This window comes from Panthera uncia (assembly GCF_023721935.1).
Source record: "Panthera uncia isolate 11264 chromosome B2 unlocalized genomic scaffold, Puncia_PCG_1.0 HiC_scaffold_24, whole genome shotgun sequence".
Lineage (NCBI taxonomy): Eukaryota > Metazoa > Chordata > Mammalia > Carnivora > Felidae > Panthera > Panthera uncia.
Genome location: NW_026057580.1, coordinates 36,106,427 through 36,132,029, shown reverse-complemented (window position 1 = coordinate 36,132,029; position 25,603 = coordinate 36,106,427). Strand labels below are relative to the sequence as shown.

At 38.8% G+C, this 25,603-nt stretch overlaps 1 protein-coding gene across 1 annotated transcript in view; it reads right to left on the bottom strand.

Annotated features, from left to right (window-relative positions):
• KCNQ5 (potassium voltage-gated channel subfamily Q member 5) overlaps nt 1-25,603 on the bottom strand; it is a 513,231-nt gene that overhangs the window by 55,362 nt on the left and 432,266 nt on the right. Inside the window, exons 8-9 of the mRNA XM_049652865.1 lie at nt 18,552-18,646; nt 5,827-6,047 (exon numbers count right to left, since the gene is read on the bottom strand). Coding sequence (XP_049508822.1) covers nt 5,827-6,047; nt 18,552-18,646 — 316 coding nt within the window. The remainder of the gene's footprint in view (nt 1-5,826; nt 6,048-18,551; nt 18,647-25,603) is intronic.

The following is a 25,603-nucleotide window of genomic DNA, read 5'->3' as shown; positions in this document are numbered from 1 at the left end:
GTATTTGAATCTGCTTCTTTTGTGTACTGTGGCCAAATGCACCCTAACTGGTACACTGGCTGAGGAGAGAAAGGAACATGGAGAAGTGAAGAGAGAAGAGATACTAACAGTGCCTGCAACAGGGGATTGGCCACAAGGGATCCCCACTATTGGAAAGTATTCCACATCTTTAGCCCACTCAGCCTCTGCTCAGGTGAACCCCCCACATCTCCTGCACTCAGGCCATGCCAGTCTTTCTCAGAAACATCTGGGAGGATGTGCCTCTCATGGCAGCCAGCATGAGCCCTTAGGATTGTCCAGCAGAGTCTCTACATTCCCCTAAAGCGGAAGCAGTGTTACATATGTTGAGACATGCAGTTTATACATGTACGTGGGTTGGATTTTTTTTTTAAACACGACAGGGAGGAGCTACCTCAAGTTACCTCCTTACCCTTCTCTGTCAAGATTATTGTATCTTTGAGTGCACTTCTGAAAGGCATTCCCAAGTACAGCAGCGTCCAGCAAGTATAGCCCTCCTTGACTGCAGACTAGCCACCAGAAATCTGGACTTTCCCCATCTCTAGTTTCATTCTCGTGGATTTTGGCTGCTTGGTACTCCTCTTACTTGCAGTATGCCACTTTCCATTTGCTTGTCTGTTGTTGATAGCCGTCCATCCCCTGACACTACATCTTGAAACCGGCCTTAGATGACCTCACCATTTGCCTCCCTCCCTGGGTAAACAGACACAGATCAGCACGGCTATTATCCTGAGGCTCTTCCCAGATACTAGATCAAAACAGAAAGGGTCATCTAAAGGCCATTTCCTTCATTTGCCTAATCTTCCACCTCTGGCAGTCTTTGAAGATGATATAGTTCATAGGTTTGGCATTGGGGGGGGGGGGCGTTGGGAGAAAGGCAAGATGGGATGGGATAGTGTCAAGGTCAAATTATTTATGTGGGAAGGGAATCTGACCAATTAAAGAGGGAAGAGTGAAAGTGAGTGGGGGGAAGGTGGCAGGGAAAAAGAAGAAATGAAAGAGGCTTAAAGGGGAATTGATTTGACATTTGGGAGCACATCTACAAATGTGTCCTAAGAGAAGACCATGAAATTAGGCTGCCTGGATGTGTGCTGTGGCTCCCTTACTTCTATGTGTTAGTCTTTGGGCAAGTTTTTCAACTTCAAGTCTCAGTTTCCTCATCCATAAAATGGGGATAATAATGTACCCACTTCATTATTCCCATTTCATTGGAAAACTTGAATGAAATAATAGAACTAAAGCACTAAGAACATTGCTTGCCACAAAGAAAGATACAATAGATGTTACTTTTATCATCATTATTTTATATGTTGAGAAAAAAAAGATTTCTACCCTACCTAATTTTTAAAAAATTTATCTCAAAAATAAAAACTGCATATATTTAAAGTGTATAACATGATGACTTGATATACATATATGCATTGAAATGAAATTGTGGTATAATTATATAATGGAATACTATTCATACTTAAAAAAGTACATCCTGCCATTTGCAACAAAATGGTGAAATAAGACAGACATGGAAAGAAAAAGATTGCATGATTGTACTTATATGTGGAATCTAAAAAATTCATATCCTACTTACTTTTAAAAATTATATGAAGAAGCTTAATACTGTTGATTGACCAATGGAAAATTTCTACCTCTTATTATTGGCTTTATAAACTAAAAATACTGTTCATATCATATTGTTCAAAATAAATTTTCTATGGCAATAGCACACCAGTCCCTTATAGTTTAATTTCTTCCTTCTGCCATATGTAAATTTCTGATTTCAACATCTGCCTATTACTTTCCACTTCTCTGGTATACATGAATGTGGAATATTGGAAGACAGTTATGCCCTTTTTAAGTGCAATATAAAATATCATAAAAATTACAGCAAAAAAGCCTCACATGGGATATTTAATAACTTTTGTAAGAGTCATTAAATTATATTGAGGGTTGATGGGGGGTGGGAGGGAGGGCAGGGTGGGTGATGGGTATTGAGGAGGGCACCTTTTGGGATGAGCACTGGGTGTTGTATGGAAACCAATTTGACAGTAAATTTCATATATTAAAAAATAAAAAAAAAAAAAAGAAAAAAAAAAGAAAAAAAAAAGAGTCATTAAATTATAAAAATAATACCATCTGTAGTAAAAGGTATCAGATTTGGCAGGAATTATTAAAATTACAGATTAACCCTAAATTTCCCTTGTTTTTCCATGATAGTATCTTTTAGTTACAGGCCCATTATTTTCCAAATGTAACTGAGTTACTAAGTTAAAGGCCAACTGGGATTTTCATTATTCTTTCTGTTATTCATCCACTCTCTCTGAGCTGTTCATGGGCAATGAAATGCCTAATATATGTACAGGAAGAAGAGAAGTAGAAGAAAAGAGCCTCAGAAATGAATGAGCAAATAGATCTGGAATAATTGGGAGGTGGTTGTGGTGCTATATATTATTTTCTATGGGTAATAAGTGGTTTTTAGACATACTTAAAACTGGGAGAGACACTATAAATAAAAATCGATAATTGAAGTCAACATTTTATTTGATAGTTACTTCTGTTTTTTTCTTTCTTTCTATAAAAAGAATCTTTCAGGGGCGCCTCGGTGGCTCAGTCGGTTGGGCGTCTGACTTCGACTCAGGTCGTGGGTTTGAGCCTCACGTTGGGCTCTGTGCTGACAGCTCAGAACCTGGAGCCTGCTTTGGATTCTGTCTACTTCTCTGACCCTCCCTGGCTTGCACTCTGTCTCTCAAAAATAAATAAACATTAAAAAATTTTTTTTATTAAAAAAAAAAAAGAAGCTTCCATTTTCCCAAGCCCTAACGTTGAGTTAAACCAGAGGTAAAGATTCTGGACTACTGGAGAAAAAGGGGAATCAGGAGACATGATCTTCTGCAGGTGGGCAGCCAACAAGGCTGCTTCCACAGAACAGCAATCAGGCCTCCTGTCACTTGTGGAACTCAGAACCAACTGAGATGGGCATCAACCAGGGAAAAACATTTCCTTTCTAACCAATGGAACTGTACTTGTATGAAATGATGCAGAAAATGGATGGCAGGAGACCTTTCCAATTTGTTATTTATTAGAGAATAGGACTTCTATTTCTATCTGTGTGACCTCTGAGACATCTTTGCAGTAACTGAAATACTGTGATGGATAGTGCTGACTCTAGGAGTCTTTGAAAAATGTTTTCCCTCTGGCCAAACATACAAGTAGAATTAATTTTCCATATTCAGGAACCAGATCCTATTGATTTTATATGCAGATGTGCTCAGCCAACCGTCAGGACCTCACAGCACAAAGAATATTTTTTGAGGCTCCCCCCCATTGGAAGAGTGTGGACCCACTGTGGGTCATGCATGAATTTCTAGCACAGTGAGAACTCAGGATTAGGTTTGCAGATATCGGCACACCCCAGCTTGTCCAGGGATGCTATGATGTGGGTGAGCAGGAGCTCTGTTACTGGCTGAATTGTGTCCCTCCGAAATTGATATGTTGAACTCCTAACCTCCAGTACCTCAGGAATGTGACTCTATTTGGAGATGGGGTCTTTAAAGATACAATTAAGTTAAAATGAGCTCAGTAGGGTGTGCTGTAATCCCATCTCATTGGGGTCTTTATAAGATGAAGAAATCTGGGCAAAGATATGCATGGAAGGAAGAGGAAGTGAAGACACAGGGAGAAGGTGGCTATCTACAAGCCAAGGAGATTCTCAGACTTCTGGCCTCCAGAACTATGAGAAAATCAATGTCTGCTGTGTAAGCCACACAGCTGTGCTACTTTGTTATGGCAACCCTAGAGCCTAATACAGCTCTATTTGCACTATGTTAAACTTCATTAGACAATCCATGTCTACACTCAACAAAGGCTGTTCCCCAGCGCTAAGACAAGGTGCTCTTTCTACCTCTTGGCAGCTGGGGAGAGGGAATCAGCCTAAGGAGAGGGATTTGGTGACCATCCGCTAGACCAAGGGCCCCTAGAGTTGGGGAAAGGGAGAGGGCATTATGAAAAGAAGGCTCAATTTTTTTTTAATAGAAAATCATCCTTTGTTTTCTTTTGCAAAACTTTACATGCTCACTGTAGAAATAATGGGAAATACAGATGAAAAAAATGGACAAACAAAATGCAACTATGATCTCACCACTTGGAGGTAACTGTTCATACATTGTTGTAAATCTTTCCAGACCTTTTCCTATAAATACATGAATTTACACACACATACACACACACACAGCACAGCAAAATGGAATAGTTTGTTTTTTTATGACCATCTTTCCATGTCAATAATTTTTGATTTATAGTATCATTTCTAATGTCTGTTATTATTTCATTATATTGATTATATCCTAGAAATGGAATTGGTGGGTGGGATGTGTCCAAGCCTAGGCATATGTACAGGCTTTTGATATATGTTGCCAAATTGCCTTCCAGAAATGATGCATCCATTTATATTCAGAAAGTCTATTTTGAGTGCAACATAAAGCCCTGTAACGGGTAACTCTTTACTCAGCTGTTCATGGGCTTTCAGCCAAATTCCTGGGGAGGAGAATGTGGAAACCAGAGGACACTGAAAATCTGTGTTGCCAGTGACTCAGGACACTCACAGGCTTGATGGGGGAGTGTCCAGTGCTGGTTGAGGGGGCATTTCCTACCTTGGTAGAGTGATAGGCAGAGTGGAGCCTGGCAGGATGCGTATGTCCTGTGGCCAAGACGGAAGCTGCAAGCTCCAGTGGGAGAGGCCGTGTTGGGTTAGCACCTAGGCATCTACTGGGAAAGCATGGCATCCATGGAGTTGTGGAGAATGAAGAGGTGTGAAGAGGGGACTCATGCTGCTCACTTGATAGTGGGGATCATATCTCTGGGGATCTCTGAATGGGCTGGGAGGGACCCTTCGGCTGAGGTTCCAGGGATTTTACTGCAGGGAGCCTGAGATCACTGAGATTATGACCCCTAGTTGTTAATTTTATCCCTCAGGCTTTCAGGGCCTGGGAAAATACAGGTTATACCAGGGAATGAGTACAGAAGGCCCGATAGCCTTTGCAGTTTTTATGCATTAATGGAAGATGCTGTTTGACTTTGGTTCTTTGCCCAGTATAAGAGATCCCAGGGGGGCATACTTAAAAGGAAAAGCAAGCTAATCTTAAATGAAAAAGGAACTATTTTATTTTATAAACATGAAAATTATACGGCACTCAATAAAATGTGTTGGCAAGTAAACTCCTGACACATTGTATGATAAATAAAGTAGGCTAGCTCCTCTTGGGGGAAGAACTTGAATTCTACTTATCGTTAGATTAAGAACTTTCTACAGGAATCTTTCTAGGGAAGATAAACCATGGTCTCTGATTTACTGGTGGATAGAGCATAGTAGAAAAGGGAGTAGCACCTTCATTGTTGTCCAGAAAGGGATTGTTACCCTTCTTACTGTGTTTCAAGACATTCACAGAGCACCTGGTCATCTTTGGGCCATGGACCTTTGCTGGTCAGACATAACCTATACATGAGAAGGACAGTCACATTGATCTTGATATGGACTTTGAGAAAGAATAATGTATTGTAGATAAGAGTGAAGAATTAACAGCAGTTTGACTTCTTTGTAATGTAGATTTAGCTGCCAAAGTTGCTCCCAAAAGTAAACTTATGTTCTGTACATTTGCCCAAGGCAATGAATAAATTTCCAATAAAACAAACAAACAATTCTTTCCTTGGGGTTGTTTTCTTCTATCTTCAAGTGGTACCATGGAGAATTAATTACTTCATAATCTTGCTCATGATAGCTTATCCAATTAAACATAGTTATGGAAAAACAGGGCTTACCGTCTATCACTGGTTTAGGCTGAGAACTTTTGAGGCGCAGCGAGGGCCGGAAGCGGGTTCGGTCGTTGAAGCTCCAGCTTTTCTGCACTTTGGTGGGGCTGCCCTCGGCTGTGATGTCGGTGCTCGGGGACCTCCTGTCACCTACTGAGGCTTGTCTGCTCTTAATACTCTGGCCCCTTGGGCTAGCCATGCGTACTCGCTCCTTAAAACTTAGCTTCTGACTGTGGACAACAGAGGCATGATTATTCCATTTCAAGCAATCTCTTCCACTCCACTTGGGTAAATACTTTGATGAAACTGTATATTATATTTCAATAGTGTTTTCAGCGAGTAGGAGCATAGCAATATATTCTTCCCTTACTGAAAATCTGAGCTTTATTTAAACTCTCTCTTTGCATTCATTTGAGCTCAATCACACTAGACAGGTATGCACACCCTTCCTGGATTCCTCATAGAAAGGACTGAGATCGGGCACGGTAGTTTGTACACAATTACCCTGGAAACAACCAAGAACTGGTTCGGTATTTGCTTTAGAAACAGACTTTAGCTTTAACCTCAACTTTAGAGATGAAAAAAAAAGTTATTTTTATTTGGGAAAATATCTCTTTGTGATTTCTAAGCCTTTCTACAGGGATGACAGTTACATATACATATATATCTACATTCTGCATGCATGTCATATTCCAGGCAAGATTACGATATCCATAAATTCATGCAATCTCATATCAGTTGGTGGTACTGCATACATAATATTAAACATACAACACTTAATACCCATTTCTTTAATGCTCGCATTCATTCTTGTGAGACAAAAACCACACAATGTAGAACAGCCCCAACATATAATGAATGTGATGACTGATTAACGGAATGAGATGTTATGTTCACTAACACAATTTCCTGCTATTAAACAGGTTATTGATTTGCTGTGGCAGCTACTGGTAAATTATATTTGTTCAGACATTCAGTTCTCAGATGCCAGCTAGGACTGAAATGCTGTGTGCTGATCAAGGAAGCATCAACAACAACAAAACCCAAAGTGCATCTCCGTGCTTTCCTAATCAAAAGATGTAGTGTGATGTGGTGGGAAGGGTAGGCTGGAGTCAAAGAGACTTGAGGTTTGGAGTCCTCAGCTCCAACATAAAGATGAAAACAGCAGCGTTGCTAAGAGATTTTTGTGGGAATCAAATGAATGGTAGGAATTGTCGTGTACCCATTTTGTTTGTGTTCTTGTTTCATTTCTAAACCACTGTTACTCATTAGAAAGTGACACTGTTATCCAGTGACAGGCCCGGGACTCTATAGGGTCTGAAGAAATGAAGGGTGAAGGGTCTGAGGGCAGTAACTTGGAGCAGCCACTCTGAGATGCTGAGATTGCAGTCATGCTGCAGCCTTTGTGGGGCATGAAGGAGGCAGTGTTCTCATGGACACGGATTATCTGAGACGAAGTGGAGTCCTTGTTTTTTCCACTTACCGCAATGTCCACTGTCCCCAGCTGCAGCATGCCAACAGCAAATGTGTTTAGTGGATATGTGTTTTGTAGCTAACAAGAAACAGTAACATTTATTTTTCCATGCCTAGTTGCTTAACAAATGATATTCTAAAAAGACACCACATTTTATGTGTTTACATGAAGACAAATCAAATAATGAACTGCGGTGATCAGAAAGTCCTGGTAACAATAAACAAGTTGACCATGCAGCTGACAGCCCCCCCTCTAAAATGCAGACATAGCTAAGTCCAGCGTGACTAGCTGAAGGCACATGCAGGGAACAGGCCGGGCAGTTTTGTGATGGGGTCAGGTGGGTTCAAGAATTCTTTAAAACAATCGCATCAGTCAAAGGCTTCCTTTGTACTTGACAAATGCATGATTAAATGGTAGGTCACATTAAACAACAGCAACAATAACATATAAAACTGCATCTTTTTATGCTCCGGTTAGGTTCTTCACGTCATCCCAAACCTTCAGATTATTTAAACAAATCCTCAAAGGGACAGGGCCCAAAATGTCTACCCTTTTCAAGCTTTTTCTTTCTTTCTTCTTTTAAATAGTAAAGATTTCATATCTCTTCAGTTTCAGCACATCTGTTCCATCATTTAAATTTATGATGATCGGGTTCAGGAACATATGCTCAACTCTGCACCTTTATTTCAATTAATGAATGGCTCAAGTTTACACAGCTATCATTACAAGTATTCTCACTATACTTCATCTAATTGATTATCTTTTCTGGAGTTAATAGATGCTAATTACTACAGAAGGCCGAGTTTAGTTAATATCAAATCATTTTCTCAAACTTTAAAGATTTATCTCTTTCTTATACTAACTAAATGAAGAGGAAACTGATGAAAAAATCATAAAACCATTTAATATGAAATTTAGTTTTTCCATTTAAAAAATTTCAATTACTGAAGAAGTAAAAAAATCTAAAATAAGCATCAGTGTCACACCTGACATGGTTTATCTGCAGTAACAAAACATTTAAAAGCAATTGCTTCTATGGAAATAGTTTTTAAAAGTTGCCTCTATGAAACATTTTGATATTATCTCTAATAATCAATGGAAAGTGAAAATAATATTAGTCTCTGAATCTTAGTACTATTTAAAGCACTTAAAGTTGATAGAAATGAATTCAGGTACTATTTCCCTTTTTGTCCTTCTCAACTGCATGAATATTTATTTGCCAATGTCTATACTAAAAAATAGCAGAATTATTTTTAACTGAATCCAACATATTACCTATGAAATCAGAAGAAAAAAGATGTAATGTTTTCACTCTCTCTTTTGACATAATTGTATGAAAGTTAAGAATAAGATCTTAACCCAGAACTTTTTAACCAGGCAAAAATTTTGTTCTCCAAAGCAAAGACCTGTTCTTACAAAAAGCTCACTTTTGTTAGTTTTTCTACTTCTTTTCCCCTTTGGAAATCAACAGAGCATCTTGTTTAGATGACTATTAACTTGATTAGATGAATGTTATTGAAAATGCACATTGATTAAAAATATAAACTCTTTGCTGGTCCATTGAAGTTTGCATTATTTTCCTGCTTTTTTTGCCACATCTATAAACACAATTTTTTGAGGAAGATTTATGTAACAATATTTTGAGGAAGACTGTCAAAGATTATTCCCAGGAGACCAAAAAGGTGGTCTCTCTCTGGAGAAAGTAACCAAAAGGACATCGTGGTCATGGATTGCGGCATCTTTGAGTATGCAGTCCCACCTTCCCATCTGAGGACTATAGTGGGGGAGCCTGCACAACTACTGGGAATTCTGCAAGGGAATTCTTCTCTCTCTAGGAACCAGATGTACAAGTTACTCAAATGGCCCAACATGCAGGCTACTACCGGTTGTTCCCTGCCAGGGAACTATGTGGCATTACTGTAACCCCAGAGTAATCCTCTTGGACCTAGAATGCTATAGTTCTTGTTATCCTTAATTACGGTTTTAGCCCTTCATAGGATAAGCATTCAACAAATTCTCGCCCCAGGCACAATATGGCAACTGAGCCAAAACCATCCAGTGCGTGCGGCAGCTCAGCAGTTGTCCTACCACAAGGGGGCGCCAAGGGGCTGACTGCCAGTGCTGTGCGGGACCCTGCCTATTTGTCCCTGGGGTAGAGTATCAAAGCAGGCAACAGGCAACAAGGAAAATTACAAGCGGGTTGAAAACCTCATTCAAGAAGTCCTTAGGAAGAGTGAGTCTGAGCAGGGCTCAGGTAGGATGGCGGTGTAACCTGGTCATGCACCTGAGGTTAGTTGGCATTCTCAAATTTCATGTCAATAGCCGGGATGCTGGGTACCTCTGCTTCCGTGAGGTGTACATTCTGAAGAGCTTCTGCTTATTACTACAGAACTTACTAGGAGTGAGGGAAATAGAGCAGCACATTACTAAGCATTTCACCACCATGAAAGTGCTCAGGGATTTCTTTTTCTTTTTAGAACAAAGCCATTTGACTTTATTGTTTTTCACATATAAGTATACAGACTATTTAAGCAGTGAGTACTAACTATGCAGTTTAATCGTGCTGCTGGAAATATAACCAGTGCTCTTAATGGTTAGGCTGAAATAACTGGATGTGAAATAGGGCATTACAGATGATGGACATTTATGTGTTAGCATCTGATTCATATGAAAATTAAGAAGATAAATATTTTAGAAATAGCAATCCTTGTAATAAATAGCAATGCAACAGAGTAGAAATGAGGAACAAAATATTTCAGAACTTAAAAAAATAAATATTTATAGGAATCAATGAAGTTGATACCATTAATTGCTTTGAAATATTTAAAAAAAGTTTCTTGATTTGTATAAGACACCTGTAGTTATAGTTAATATTGGTAAATAATTGTCAGAATACATGCTCAAAAAAGTCAGAAGAAAAGATTCTAGGTCACTAGCTTGTTAAAAAAAGTTTTTTACTGTAAGTCGTATGATGTGTTTTTAAAAGACTAAATCCTTTCCCTCTATCAATAAATGAGAACAGAAGGAGAGACCATTTTCAAAAGATTATTTTTGAAACAATCTAACATTTTGCCCATAAGGACACAAGTTGATTATGCTGAAAAAAGAAGTCTAGTCTTAACTTAGTTTAACAACACATGCAGATCATTCTTTGCGCACAGAAGAAAGAAAATGTAAATAATGGAAAATAAATGCAGACGAAATACAAGAGCACACAGTCTTTTCTGTCAGCATTCTAGAGTTCTCTCCTAAGAGCCATTCATCTCAGAACCTTATGAAGCCAACCACATAGGAGCTATTTGGACAGAGCACTCAGTGGATCACAGCACAAGATGATAACATAATAAAAGAGTATCATTTATGCTTTAACTTTTAAGACATGCATCCTTGTAACAGTCTCACAAGAACCTGTTAAAGCAACTTTAGATAGTCTACTAAGAAGTCTGACAGAGTTCTATTTAAAGCTATACACTGTGATCAAGGCAGCTTAACTATGGAGCAGGCACATAGCCAACAATTGTTGATTAAGGAGACAGGGTAAGCAGAGGCAGCGAGATTTACAGATCATCCCTAAACCTCCATTGGCATGATCTATTCTTGTAGCAATAAAAACCTAGTAGGCAGGAAGAAGTAAGAGCCTTTTTGTGGCAGTGTGCTTGCTGCGGCTAACTGACTTTCTTGTCAAGGAGGAAAGGAGGAGGACATAAAACCTCAAGGTGAGAATATTGGCTTAATCTGGTTAGATGGTTTATAGGTAAATTCTATTTTCTGACAGTGACAATTTATACTAAAATGGAAAAACTATCCAGTTTAAAAAATGAGTTGGAAAATTCCTTAATGGAATGATTAATTGCAATAAAATCAGTAAACATATTCACCACATATGAGATTAGAACTGTTTTAGTGGGAAGACAGAGGAAAACAAATGAATAATTAAATGATGCTAAACAACTTTCATTTATGGTCTAAGTAAAGGAAGAACAGAGCAGGCTCCATTGACACTAACGGTAATGTACCTGACCCTGTACCAAACAAAGACACATTATTTTAACTGTTGTTCAGCTGAGCTCTTGAGACCGTTGGTTTGCATTTTAAAGAAAAATTTTGGACCTGTCACGAACAATGCAAAAGCATCATGGAACTGGATGTCTTTCCCTAGCCAAAACATCATAGATACATTTTGTTTAAACATACCCTAACCTCAGTGTAGAAAGACAAAAATCTAACAAGAATATTCCAAAGCAGGGAACCTTGTTAACTATGGGGGTAAATGAATGTGTGATGCCTCACTACATTCTGCAGAGAGAAAAGCCTCTCTGTGTATGGCCTGGTCATTCAGAGGTAACAAATGCCAGGCACCTGGAGAGAGTTATTGGCTACTGGACTAACCTCATCTACACTTGAATTACTCCCAGTTCTTAACACAATGAAAAACCATATGGAAAGATTTAGGAGACTCTAGGCTCTGAGATATCTGGAAGATAACAGAGTTGGCTAAAGTTTCTCTCTTCTGCTTCTCTGAATCACCATCAATAACCCTGTGGCCCCAAACACAGTGAGGGGCTTTGCACTGGGGTGGTGTTGATCAATCCACTTGAAACTGGGACAAGGATTATCAATATTATTAGTCAAAACCCATATCTGCTCTGTCCAAGAAACAGTCCTCATTCTAAATGCATTTTCTTTTGCTTATATTTTGCTGGAGTAAGGGCAAATTTGTTTTTCTTAAGGTGGCACTGTTGCTGTTGTTAATACAATAGTCTTTTTGCATTCATTATGCAGTATTGGAAATTCCATTGCCTATGGAGCACAACAAGGTGAAAGCTAACCTAATGTTAAAATGGGAGTTTCAGCTTGTTTCCTTCAGAATGAAATGTTTTAATTTTTTCATTTTCTCTCTTTTTATGTATTTCCTTTTTCTCATTTTTGTTGGTGTTTTTCTTCATAAAACTACTTGAGGTCAGGAACATTTTATTACTCCATCCAAGAACTGTATATTGAGCATATTCTCTGTCATAGCTTTACACAGGGTGATAGGATACATAATTGGGGGATAGAAGACCTAAGTGTATGAAGTATGAAGAAGCATCAAGTAAGGCACGCGTGCTAAACAGTAATAGAGGACATGTTTCACTGTGGTTTTCCAAATGTCCATGACCAGAGAGAAGCAAGAAATCTCTGTTACATAGCTCAGTGTTTCTGTATATGTTCAAAACTGAAGGTGAGTTATTTTTGACACCCTTAGTCACAATTATGTAGAATAAATTTTAACGTTTTAGGTATATGTGAACATCATGAAATTAAAAAACTTTGGTTGTTGTCTTTTTGAATCACAACAGCGGACTAGGAGGTTCCTTGTTGGAGTGAGGAACAGAAGCTCAACAGTGACACTTTAGTTTTGTCTTTACTTTCTGCCTTGGTGACATTGGGAAAAGTGCAAGGTCATGTGTCAACCCAAGGGGACCCCTCCCTCAGGACCGCCATAAAGAATCGCACTTTTGAGCATTTTTATGTAACTCACAAGTTTCCCTTTTAGGCACCAATAGCTCTGTTTTGGAGGATGAAACCAAGACAGGTCACCTTACTCTTAGGCAGCTATGGAGTTTGTGCCAAAGATTTGGAGTTTCTGCCTTTAGGATTTGGAGATAAATTACCCTTTGTAAATGGATAGCTCCGAAAACAAGGAAAACTTTTCAAATATCATCAGACTAAAAGAGCTTATAATGGCTATGATTCATTTTGTGTAACTCCTTTCAGGTAAAATTGTCATGACAGAAGGATGGTGGGGTTTGTATGGATGGAGTCTAGACAAAAGAGGACTAAAGGGTCAGAACTGGCCAGCCTGCCTCTGCTAGAGTCTATACAAAGAATGTTCTGAGTCTGATGACCAGAACCTCTCTTTAGGTAGAAATATCTATAAAGTGGAGAAGACCAAATCTTCAGGCTTTAAAACTTTCTGGAAGTATCATCCAGGAATATCCAAAGACCTTTGCTCTAACTCCTTGTCTACCAAAGAAGAGAAGGGTCTTTAATGCCACCCTGGTGTAGGCTTACCTACCCCAAAGGAGTGTTGTGCATCCTCCCACATCTGTCTCCCACGATAGGTGCATTTATGTTTTGGCTTGTGAATCTTTTTAGGTGTTAATTAACATAATGCAGAAATGCGTGGGCCAGAGTCTCATCACCCCAAGTGAACTTCCAAAACTAGTTTCAGTACTGTATACATGTATTGCAATTAATGTCATTAGTAGGACAGTACAAAACTAAATGAATGATCCTTGGACTCCCGTTGGTCCCCACTGAGGGGCCAATTCTGTGCGGGTAGGGGGGGGGCAGGGAACACCGGTGTTCCCTCAATACTGAAACAAACAGCAGTGACTGGAAAAAGTTTTTTCTTCTTCCCTTTCAGGCACCTGGGTTTCTTCTGCTGGTTCTGCCTCTGCTACTCCTCATACCATCAGTGCTGAGATCCACCTGGCTCTGTCCTTTGAAGCTTTGCTCCCAAATTCAGATCCTTCCTGGCACTTACTAACACAGAATAAAATGTTCTCTTTCACCTCCTATTCCCCTATGTCTAACTCTCTGCTTTTTAATCTGATAAAGCATTTCCTTGAAAGGCATGAAAGAATGACCATAAATTACTTGGTGAAGTTTCTGGGAGGATTATCTTCTTCTTAAAGGATGGTGGGTGGGTGAGGGGGGCGGGTAGGGGGAGCTCTTCTCCTGAAGCATGTCACCTGAGTAAGCCTCAGCGCTTAATGAGCTGGAGATGTCACAGAAAGATTGTTCCTACCTTCTATACACAGTGTTCCTTTTGCCAAAAAAACCCAATTTCTTATTCTAAAAGAAGGACCCTGAAGAAGGGGAATATATCTTACACTACTTCCTGGAATTTGAATACTTGGGTTAAGACTTCTCTCTGAGAAAATGGTAGCATGAAATAACCAAAAGCCGTAGTTACTATTTTTCCCCAAGAATGTTCCATGCCCTGCCGATTGTAAAAAGCAGTGAGTGAGTTACGGAGACACTTATGCTTCTAAGGGAAAAAAAAGAATCAATGAAACAGCAACCTTTGCAGGCAATGTTGTGAAAGGTCACTTTTAATCATTTCCAGTTTGTGATCAATTTTACTTACATGAGACACATTTAAAACATCTGTTAGGCATCAGATTTATAAACAAACATGTAGCAGAAGAGAAATCACAAACCTGCTTGATGTTTCCCCTTGTTCTTTCCTTCAGGTGCGTGCAGGCAGAAGAGAAATGATGATAAACTGGTGAATACATGTATAGCACTTGATAATGGCCAAATTGGAGATTGGGGAATAAAATTACCTTAAGTATTTCTTTTCAAGCAAGATCCATAGAAGCAACAGTCTTTGTAATAAGTGTGCCTAACTTTTAAACATCTATTTTTTGTGCCACAGACCTGAGCTGGCACGTTTACTTAGCAAGACCAACAGTGCTCACATGTCACCCAAAACTATAGACTCTTCAGTAGCTGAAGTTATCCATCCATAGTTAAGAAAAAGTGGTTCTGATCTAACTGGCATTAGCAAAGACTCTTAGAATGGTGCTGGCAACACTGTAGCTGTAGTCCTGTGCTTTAGGCAGACTTTTGAGTTCCTAAATCTGGATTCATTAATGTGTGACTGTGGCCTTGCACTTTAATCACTTGTTGAGGAAGATTTTGTTTACATATTGCATTCCATAAGAATTCTCTTGGAATAAATTAGGCACATAGAAAGTTGATCACAACTCTCCTAGCCTAGTGTTGGATGGCATTTTTAATAACCCATCTAGGCAGATTCAGTTCTGTGCAACCTGGTGTAGGGTCCCTGCTCTTTGGGAATGAGCTGTGTGTCCTTGGACAAACATCTTACTTTCTTGTAGGCCTTGATTTTCTTATGAATAAATTGAAGGCGTTAGATTAATAATGTCTAAATTCTGACTTCTTAAGTATCACATGGCATCCTTGGAGCTTGATAATTCCCCACAGCTTCATAAAATATCAGACTCATTCCCTAAAAGAGCACATTTACCTGTGTTATACACTTTACATAGCCTTCATTTTCTTGGAGAAGAAAATCAAGAAAAAATATGTCCTGCTGTAAATCCTTCTGTTATTAAAACAGAACTTTGAAATAGCAACTGCTAAGACCTTGAAAATGTATGTGAGGCCAGCCAGACCAGAAAGGAGAGAGTCGGAAACTGCTGTGTGTATCCCTGGCAGGTTTAAGTGGGTATGGCATGCCCCTCCCTCCCCCGCACACTTGTCACACCCCTTTTCCATCCTACTCCCTGGAATAAGGTTGAGGAGTCAAAGCATCTCATTTTATCTCTAAAACTGCTGGGAAGAAGAGCATGAGTTCGTGTTTTTTTAATAACAATATCATTGATGATGCTGCTATTGATAATATGATCTCTCTTCCCTGACCACCTGTTTAAAACTGCAGTCCCTAATGTCCCTTAAATTCTTTCCCTACTTTACTTTTCTCCTTAGCACTATTGCCATCTAATATATTACATATTTATTTGTTTGTTTGTTTTCTCTTCCCAATGTTTGTTGAATATATATTCCCTGCAGCCTGAGATTCTAATCTATTTGTTTTTTTTTCTTTCACTGCTACATTTCGAGTGTCTAATAGCACTTTCACTGCTACATTTCTAATAGGTACTCAACGAATAGTTATTTAATGAATGCATGAATGAATGAGTGAATCATTTCTTCCTTCAGAAGTTCTTAAACTCTGAATGTTATAGGAAATATACTATGTAAATAAAAAGAAGTTTCAGTCTGTTTCTGACTACATCACTCTGCACTCAGTAAGCCAGCTAATTATAAATGTCAAAATATCCCTCTAAGTTATTGTAAGTTACTCTCTTCAGAGCTCTACAAACTTGAATAAAGCAGGTATGCTTTCTAAAGCAAAGGTTCTGAACTTGGCTTCAGGGAGTCCATGAATACATTAAAATGGTAGGCAAAGTTTTGATTTTTTGTGCATTGAATATTTTTTGTCGGGAAGAGTCCATAATTATGATCATTCTCAATGGTTTAACAACAACAACAATAATAAAGATTAAGAACCACACAATTTGGAGCAATAATGTGTCACTAAAGGGAGAGATGTTAGGACATCCAGGTTCCTATGAACTTTGCCAGTGACTGTTGTGTCATTCTGGACAAGTACCTGTTATTGAGTAAATGGGACTGAGATTCAGAGGTTAATGTGTGTGTGTGGGGGGGCATGTAGGGAGACGACAATGAAGGGGATGGCTGATAGCCAGAATGGAATAGGATGAATACAGGTGTTTGCATAAATTCTCCTCTACCCGCCGCGCCCCCCCCCCCCCCCATTTAAAATGGAAGCTATCAGAGGAAACAGAGAAATTATGTGAGTAAAATAATAGCTTATGCATTGGGAGAATGTGACTCATTATTAATTTTTTTCTAGGTTTCAGAATGACCTTAATCCAAAAACTTGCGGAACTAGAAAGCCAAATTATCACATGATAAGAGACCACTCTCTTCTGTCACTTAAGAACCTTCTTTTGTTTTTTTCTACTAGCCTTCCTCTTACAAATTAACCCAGACAACTTCATGAGTACAAGACATGCAATTTCTATACAATTCCCATTTCTGATTCATACCCCCAAGTACTAGATGGCATGAGTTATGTCCCTTTTTTGTTTTTAATACCACAACTTTGAAAGAGTCTTATACTCAACAGAGGAAATTCAACTAAATTTTAAGATCTATGCGAAAAGACAATTCTCATCCATGCGTTCATTCAACACTATCCATGCTTCTATCCTTGCTAAGGTTCCATCTCTTCTAAAGCCTAGGGTTCTGTGAGTATCTGTCACAAGTGCTGACAAAGTTTTGACTCCAACTTCTAGGCGCCATGTCCTATTGGAGCTTAGAGGTTATCTTGCTCACCTTTAGTCCTTCACTTGGTAGATGGGAAAACTGAGGCCCAGGGAAGATTAGGGACGCAATGTAACGGATCCTGACAGTGACACATCTATAGCTTCTCAACAGCATGCACTCTGAAGCATCACAAATCTCCTTCGAGACTGAAATTCCAGGCAACAAGTCATGGAGGTTTCCCCAGATGATTCCTCTTCCACATCAAGTAAGAAGGAGGTTTTTCTGACTGAATCACAGTAGTTAGATGCCTTGAACCCTTTTCAGCGACTAGGATTAAGGTTTTGTTGGACTAGGAAGGGAAACAGCAAGTGCTCTAAAATACTGAGTCAGATAAGCACTTTGATAACTTTTGAACAATGTGAGGAACGGACTGTTGTAATCCAGCTGGGTGACACACAGAAAGCCTTTCCCTTGACTTGGTTGCTTTGCTTGTTTCACTGATTTCTTTAATTAGATGGTGATTATGATTTAGTATGTTCTGCTAGTTGAACTGGAGTCTAGGATTTCAGGACTAAGGACTTTTTTTTTTTTTTTTTAATTAAAGATCACTGTGGTAGCCATTATGGTCATTCATAATTTTTCTGGTTCTCCTCTCTTTTTCAGGCACATAGTATGATTGCACTTTCCCATCCTCTTTGAGTTGAAGCATGGTCAGGTGATTTGTCTTGACCAATGGAATGTGAATGAAAGCCATATTACTCTCAAATTTTGAATGCTTATTTCAACTTTTAATTTGATTGGTCCCAAGGCTTCACTGTAGGTTATAATCCTATTAGGACTCCAGCTCTTCCTTTGCTACTGATACTAGTTTGATCAGCAAGTGAAAGCTCAAGGACCATCCTGTCAGGAGATCCAGATGAGAGAGGGCTTTGAGGGACTTCATGCAAACATACATTGCTCTCAAAGTTTTCCCTGCTTGGGGTCAGGTATTGGATGGAGTTTAAACAGTCATTGTTTTTCAGGAGCCCTAGTGCTTACCTTTAGAATTTTGGTGGGTTTTATGAAATGATTTATTAGAAAATAAACATGTAATAATAGAAATAAATCTCTATAAAAATTTGGATTCCTTTAATCTTTAAGCTCAGTCTATGAATGGTGAGGAATGATCCTGAGACCATTTAGTTTTGTGCCTGAGTTGCTGCTGAACAGGGCTGAATCTCTCAAAGAGCAGCAGAGAATAAGACAAGCCAAAAGTCAACACGTGTGTGTGTGCACGTGTGCTCATGCATACATGGGTGTATGCGCAAGTGCGTGTGCGTGCGTGTGTATGATTTATTTTGCAAACTTGAGGAGGCTTGATGACAGCATCAGCTGTCACACTGATACCTACTTGGTGGGGCTGCAGGTGTGCAAGGCCTTCAAGTGTGGCTTCCAGGTTGCAATGGAAACAGATTTCTCATCAGCTGCATAACTACGCCAAACGCACTGCATGTGGCATACATGAGGACATAAAAAACAAAAACAAAAGAGAGGAGAAAACAGAATAACATGAAAAGGGAGATTATTAAGTTACTATATCTTAAGAATCTTTTCCTTGTCATACTTGGCCCTGATAAATGCCCAAAGGGTGAAAAAGACTACCTTGGCGTATTCTTTCACATTAGTAGAATTGTTTGTCCAAACAACTCACACCAAACAAAAAAAGTACCAAGGGGTGCCTGGGTGGCTCAGTTGGTTAAGCATCTGACTCTTGATTTCAGCTCATGTCATTATCTTGTGGTTCACAGGATCAAGCCCCAAGTCGGGCTCTGTGCTGACAAAGTGGAGCCTGCTTGGGATTCTCTGTCTCCCTTTCTCTCTGCCCCTCCCCCACTTGCTCACGCTCTCTCTCTCTCCCTATTTCTCAAAAAAAGAATAAAAATTAAAAAAAAGAAAGAGCCCAGCAATTACTTAACAACATTGTTTCAGAAGTAAATTAAAAAAAAAAAAAAGAATAAAAGTACCAAAAAGTAAAACATGAAGCAATTTTTGAATTAGCTAGGAAGAGATATGACTTATTTGAGGTAAATTATCTGAGCATGAACATGCCTTCCGGGAACCAACTGTACATCTTTAATCACTATTTGATAAGATAGTGGCAAAGGACTACTGAAAACCCACAATGCAACTAGTAAACTAACTAGTAAATTAATGATCACCAGAGTCATTAATGTACGTGAATTAGTGTAATTCCATGATGAACTGTGTAATATTCCTAATGCTAAAAATGGAGACACTGGTAACAAAATGCAGGGCTAAAACAAGATGGGGAAATGTATTCTCTAGGAATATAATTGGAAAGTTAAAAATTAATGTCATGGTTGGGGTGCCTGGGTGGCTCAGTCGGTTAAGTCAATTTCAACTCAGGTCATGATCTCGCTGTTTGTGAGTTTCAGCCTCCCGGACTCTGTGCTGACAGCTCAGAACCTGGAGCCTGCTTAGGATTCCGTGTCTCATCTCCAAAGGCATGGGAATTAAAAGCAAAAATGAACTATTGGGACCTCATCAAGATAAAAAGCTTCTGCACTGCAAAGAAAACAATCAACAGAACTAAAAGGCAACCAACAGAATGGGAAAAGATATTTGCAAATGACATATCAGACAAAGGTCTAGTATCCAAAATCTATAAAGAACTCACCAAACTCCACACCTGAAAAACAAATAATCCAGTGAGGAAATGGGCAGAAGACATGAATAGACACTTCTCTAAAGAAGACCTCCAGATGGCCAACAGGCACATGAAAAGATGCTAAACGTCACTCCTCATCAGGGAAATACAAAACAAAACCACACTGAGATATCACCTGCCAGTCAGATTGGCTAAAATGAACAAATTGGGAGACTATAGGTGCTGGCGAGGATGTGGAGAAACGGGAACCCTCTTGCACTGTTGGTGTGAAGGCAAACTGGTGCAGCCGCTCTGGAAAATAGTATGGAGGTTCCTCAAAAAATTAAAAATAGATCTACCCTATGACCCAGCAATAGCACTGCTAGGAATTTACCCAAGGGATACGAGAGTGCTGATGCATAGGGGCACTTGTACCCCAATGTTTATAGCAGCACTTTCAACAATAGCCAAATTATGGAAAGAGCCTAAATGTCCATCAACTGACGAATGAATAAAGAAATTGTGGTTTATATACACAATGGAGTACTACTTGGCAATGAGAAAGAATGAAATATGGCTTTTTGTAGCAATGTGGATGGAACTGGAGCGTGTTATGCTAAGTGAAATAAGCCATACAGAGAAAGACGGATACCATATGTTTTCATTCCTATGTGGATCCTGAGAAACTTAACAGATGACCATGGGGGAGGGGAAGGAAAAAAAAAAGTTAGAGGGGGAGGGAGCCAAACCATAAGAGACTCTTAAAAACTGAGAACAAACTGAGGGTTGATGGGGGGTGGGAGGGAGGGGAGGGTGGGTGATGGGCATTGAGTAGGGCACCTGTTGGGATGAGCACTGGGTGTTGCATGGAAACCAATTTGACAATAAATTTCATATTAAAATAAAAAAAGGATTCTGTGTCTCTCCCTCTCTCTGTCCTTCCCCCGCGTGTGCTCTGTCTCTCTCTCTCTCTCAAGAATAAACATTAAACATTTTTTTTAATTAAAAAAATCTAATGTCATAGTCTAAGATTATGTTTATGGCTTTTTGATGTAAAACATAAGCTCTCTTTACTTTATACATAATTACACCTGATACATACAATACAATGTATTTTCATGTAGTCTTCACACTCAGAGTATGGATTAAGAATCTTATTTTGTATAAGAGAAAATAAAGGCTCAGATAAATTAAGTGGTTGGTAGAGTTGAGACATTATCTCAGATTGCCTGGCTCTTGGTCTTAGAATCCCTCTATTGTCCTTTGCTTACTACTTGCTGACTATTGCTGTAAAAGTTTTCCTTTAAACTGTCCATTTGAGAGATTGCTTGAACGTACTTTCCATATAGATTTAAGTGAATTTTTTCCTTTGTAATAAGTCTGCAAACATTTATTTAAAAAAATTTTTTTAAGTTTATTTATTTTGAGAGAGAGAGAGAGACAGAGAGAGAGAGAGGGAGAGTACAAGCAGGGGAGGGGCAGAGAGAGAGAGAGAGAGAGAGAGAGAGAGAGAGAGAGAGAATCCCAATGAGGGGATGAGGGGCTCAAACTCTCAAACCATAAGATCATGACCTGAACCACAACCAAGAGTTGGATGCTTAACTGACTGAGCCACTCAGGCGCCCCAGTCTGCAAACATTTCTAATGACCAAGTGATTACTCCAATATCCCAAGAGAAAAGTTTTTTTTATTACAATTCATAAATCAAAGCATTCTACTTTATTGGGCAGATTCATTTAAATGGGTCATATCCCCGCTAAATAACTATCATTCATGATTTTGAAACTTATAAGGAAGAGAACAGTGATCAATGATCACTGATCATTTGATCAATAGTCAAAACTTACAATGAAGAGAATATCATTAAATAAATGTGCACTGAACAAAAAAAGTTAAAAACTGACCCAACAACTTTGGGAAACTGGCAGTATCTATTAAAGCTGAATGTATATATATCTTATGATACAGCTACATACTCCTACATACATACTCAGTAGGTGTGTTTATATACGTTCATCAAAAGATATGTACTATAGTGTTCAAAACTGCACTGCTCTCTTAATAAACTGAAGCTGGAAATGTTCAAACTCCTACTAACAGTAGAATAAAGAGGTAAGTTGTGGTACATTAACATAATGGAATGGTACACTATTACAACAGTAACAGCACACTGGAACTATGCTCGATGATGGACAAGCTTCATATGAATAACGTTGAGTGAAAGAAACAAGACACAGAAGGGTACATGTTGTGTAATTCCATTTCCATAAAGTACAAGCAACAGGAAAAACTAAGCTATGCTGTTAGAACACCAGCACAGTGAGGGACAGTGATTGAGAAAATGTATATAGGAGGTACTGTTTAGGTTCTGTTTCTTTATCTGGGTACTGTTCACACAGCAGTGCTCAGTTCTCTTTAGATATGTGCTCTATTCTGTATTCACATTGTACTTCAATAAAATGTTCAAGAAGTGATATAAAAAACTAGAAAAATATATAGTAAGACCTGAGGGTATATATATTTTTAAATATTATTAAGGAAGGTTTAAATAATTGAAGCAGGGTTTCTTGCCTGGAGCCTTGCTTACATGGCTCATGTTGATTTATCCTACAGATCTGTGAAAACTTCTGCTAAATATCTTGGTATCTTAAAGAGTAAAACAATTACTGTTTCATCTTGAAATGGTAGTTTTTGCAAATATTGTACAAACATAATTTACAGAGGGACCTTGAGTAACCAATGAAAACACATGGGTTTATTACTGCAGCTTCTTTTTTTTTTAGTTTATTTATTTTGAGAGAGAGAGAGAGAGAGAGAGAGTGTGTGCCCATGAGCAGTGGTAGGACAGACAGAGAGGGAGAGAGAGAATCCCAAGCAGGCTCCACACTATCAGCACAGAGCCCCATGAGGGACTTGATCTCACAACTGTGAGATCATGACCTGAGCTGAAATCAAGATTTGGACACTTATCCGACTGAGTCATTCAGGTGCCCTTATTATTGCAGCTTCTCATGTAGTGAGGCCCAGAGAACTTCCAATGCTTTGATAGCATATATGGCTGGTTTAATTTAACAATTTTCATAGAAGGCATCATATATATGTGAATTCAGATGCTTTGAAAGCATGACCCATGTAGAACTAGAAGCACACAGCAAGTCTGTGCATTATTAGATACTAGTGACAAAAATCCCAAACAATATAACAAAAAGTGGAACAAAGACATTACCTGCCAATGTTATAAAGAACTGGGGGCAAGAGAAGCCTCTTTTAGAAAATTGAATATTTTCTTAAAAATGAGACCTGGTTTCTTGCTCTTTTTCTATCACATTGATCTCAATAGCTAAGCTCTTATTCCTTTCATTACTCTTCTCCCAGAAATGTCTTGTAAATGGGAGGTACAGAAGGAGCAAGTGGCATCTATATTGGGGCTGATATTAGGTAACCGTTAAGATAGAAGTGGAAAATGTAACTCCATTAGTCTTATACTCTTAATAACTTTGTCTTGTCCTTAGCTCCGTCTCTCTCTCTCAGCTAATTGGCTTCAAGTACCTGAACCTCAAGGCCACAACTACATGTTCAAGTAGCTGATGTTTCTGTATTTACAGTCAAGATCACATAGTGGTTGACATGAGAAAAATAATGCCCCAGAGGGATATGATGTACATGGAATAAATAATCCAAAGGATAAGCCAACAAAAACCAAAATGAAAGTCAAATTTACCATTTATCAGGTGACCCTGGTGCTTTAGGCAGCCCAAAATGTCAGACTTTGGTCTATAATTGTAAGTATAATATTGGTATAATTAAGTTTTTAGGGAATATTTAGTTTGTATTGTCTGGAGTATAACAGCTATGGCACATTTGACCCTTTCTGGAAATTTTAGTTTCAGGTCACCTCCCAAAGGTATAATTAACATGGATCTGATTATTTCCAAGGTACAGAATTTAAGAGGTCAGAGAACTAAAAGATTTAGGATGAAAACAAGCAATCCCTTTCTCCACTTTGCTTCTGATTAATTTTTAAAAAATGTTTATTTATTTATTTTGAGAGAGAGAGTGTGTGTGTGTGCATGAGCAGGGGAGGGGCAGAGAGAGAGAGGGAGAGAGAAAATCTCAAGCAGTCTCCATGCTCATGCTGTCAGCACAGAGCCCAAGGCAGGGCTCCATCTCAGGAACCATGAGATCATGACCTGAGCTGAAATCACGAGTGGGATGCTTGAGCCACCCCGGTGCCTAACTTCTTGAATAAGGATAAATGGTAGATAAAGTTTTGAGATCTTGCATGTCTAAGAATGTCTTTATGCTACTTTCACACTCCATGAATAGTTTGGCTGAGTGCAGAATTTTAGGTTGGAGATAATTTTCTTCCATAATTGTGAAAGTATTGTTATGTAGTCTTTTTTTTCTTTAATTTTTTTAATGTTTATTTATTTTTGGAGAGAGAGAGACAGTGAGAGCGGGAGAGGGGCAGAGAGAGAGAGGGAGACACAGAATCCGAAGCAGGCTCCGGTCTCTGAGCTGTCAGCATAGAGCCTGACGTGGGGTTTGAACTCATGAATGGCAAGATCATGACCCGAGCAGAAGTCTGATGCTCAACTGACTGAGCCACCCAGGCAACCCCAAGGATCCCCTTTTTTGCAAGTATTGTTTTGTTTGAAGTGCCAGGCACTTGGTAGCCCTTCTCCTGTGACCACCAGTTCTGGAGAATCATAACATAACATTACTTTGATAAAATCCTTCCCTTACAGTTTCCCTGTACTCTTTTTGAGGCACTCCTGTTAGTTGGATATTTGATCTCCTAGTAAGGTCACATACCTTTCCTATTTTTTGGTTTCATTTTCTCTGTCTTTTCCTTCTAATTTCTGGGAAGTTTTCACAATTTTAGTGACCTTCTGTTTTCTTTTTTTTTCCTGCTGTCACATTTTTCACTTCTAGGAAATTTTTTTTTTCAGTTTGTTCTTTTTTATGACTAAAGCACTAAAAAAAGATTATGTAATCTCTGAATAAGGCTTGAGTGGATTAACTGGTGGCCTTACTTTTTTTTTTGGTGGGGGGCATAGCAGTATCTATGGGAAATAAGCCTGTCTGGCAGCATCCACTTCACAAACTTTCACTTAATTCCCCTGTTTCCGTTCCAGTAAACATCTTGGCTCCACCTTGAGCTGGTCCAGTCTCTCTTGATGTGAACTCTCTAACACGGCACTTTTGAAGTATCTTTAAATGCTAGCCCCAAGCTTTCAGGAATACATAAATGAGGATGCAACTGCTGCTATTTGATTATGATTCAGACCCCAGGGACGGAGTTCCAACTCTTCCTAGAGTTGGCCTGGAGATCAAGTGACATCATGTATTAGAAACACTCTACAAACTGAAAAACACTTTGCTAGTCTTGGGTATTATTAATAAAAGTTGTGACATTTGGGCAAGTATTCAAGCTGCTTTCTTTTCCCAGACTGCTCCACTTGAAATGAAAAGTTAATTTAAATGAATCATGCAAAGATATTGACACAGCTAAATTTGCTGAAAGCTGCTGGGCTTTTAAACTTTTCTCTAAAACCCAGAAAGGCTGGTTAATTTAATTGTCTCACCAACCAAATGACAAAGCAATTTGGGCATCTCAGTGCCCTTTTGTTTTTTTTTAATTTTTTTTTATTGAGGCATAACTGACATATAACATTAGTTTCAGGTGTACAGCCTAATGATTTGATATTTGTATGTATGTGAAATGATCGCCACAATGAGTTTAGTCTCCCTTCAATGCCCTTTTAGAAAGATAGCAGCTCTGGCTTAAAACA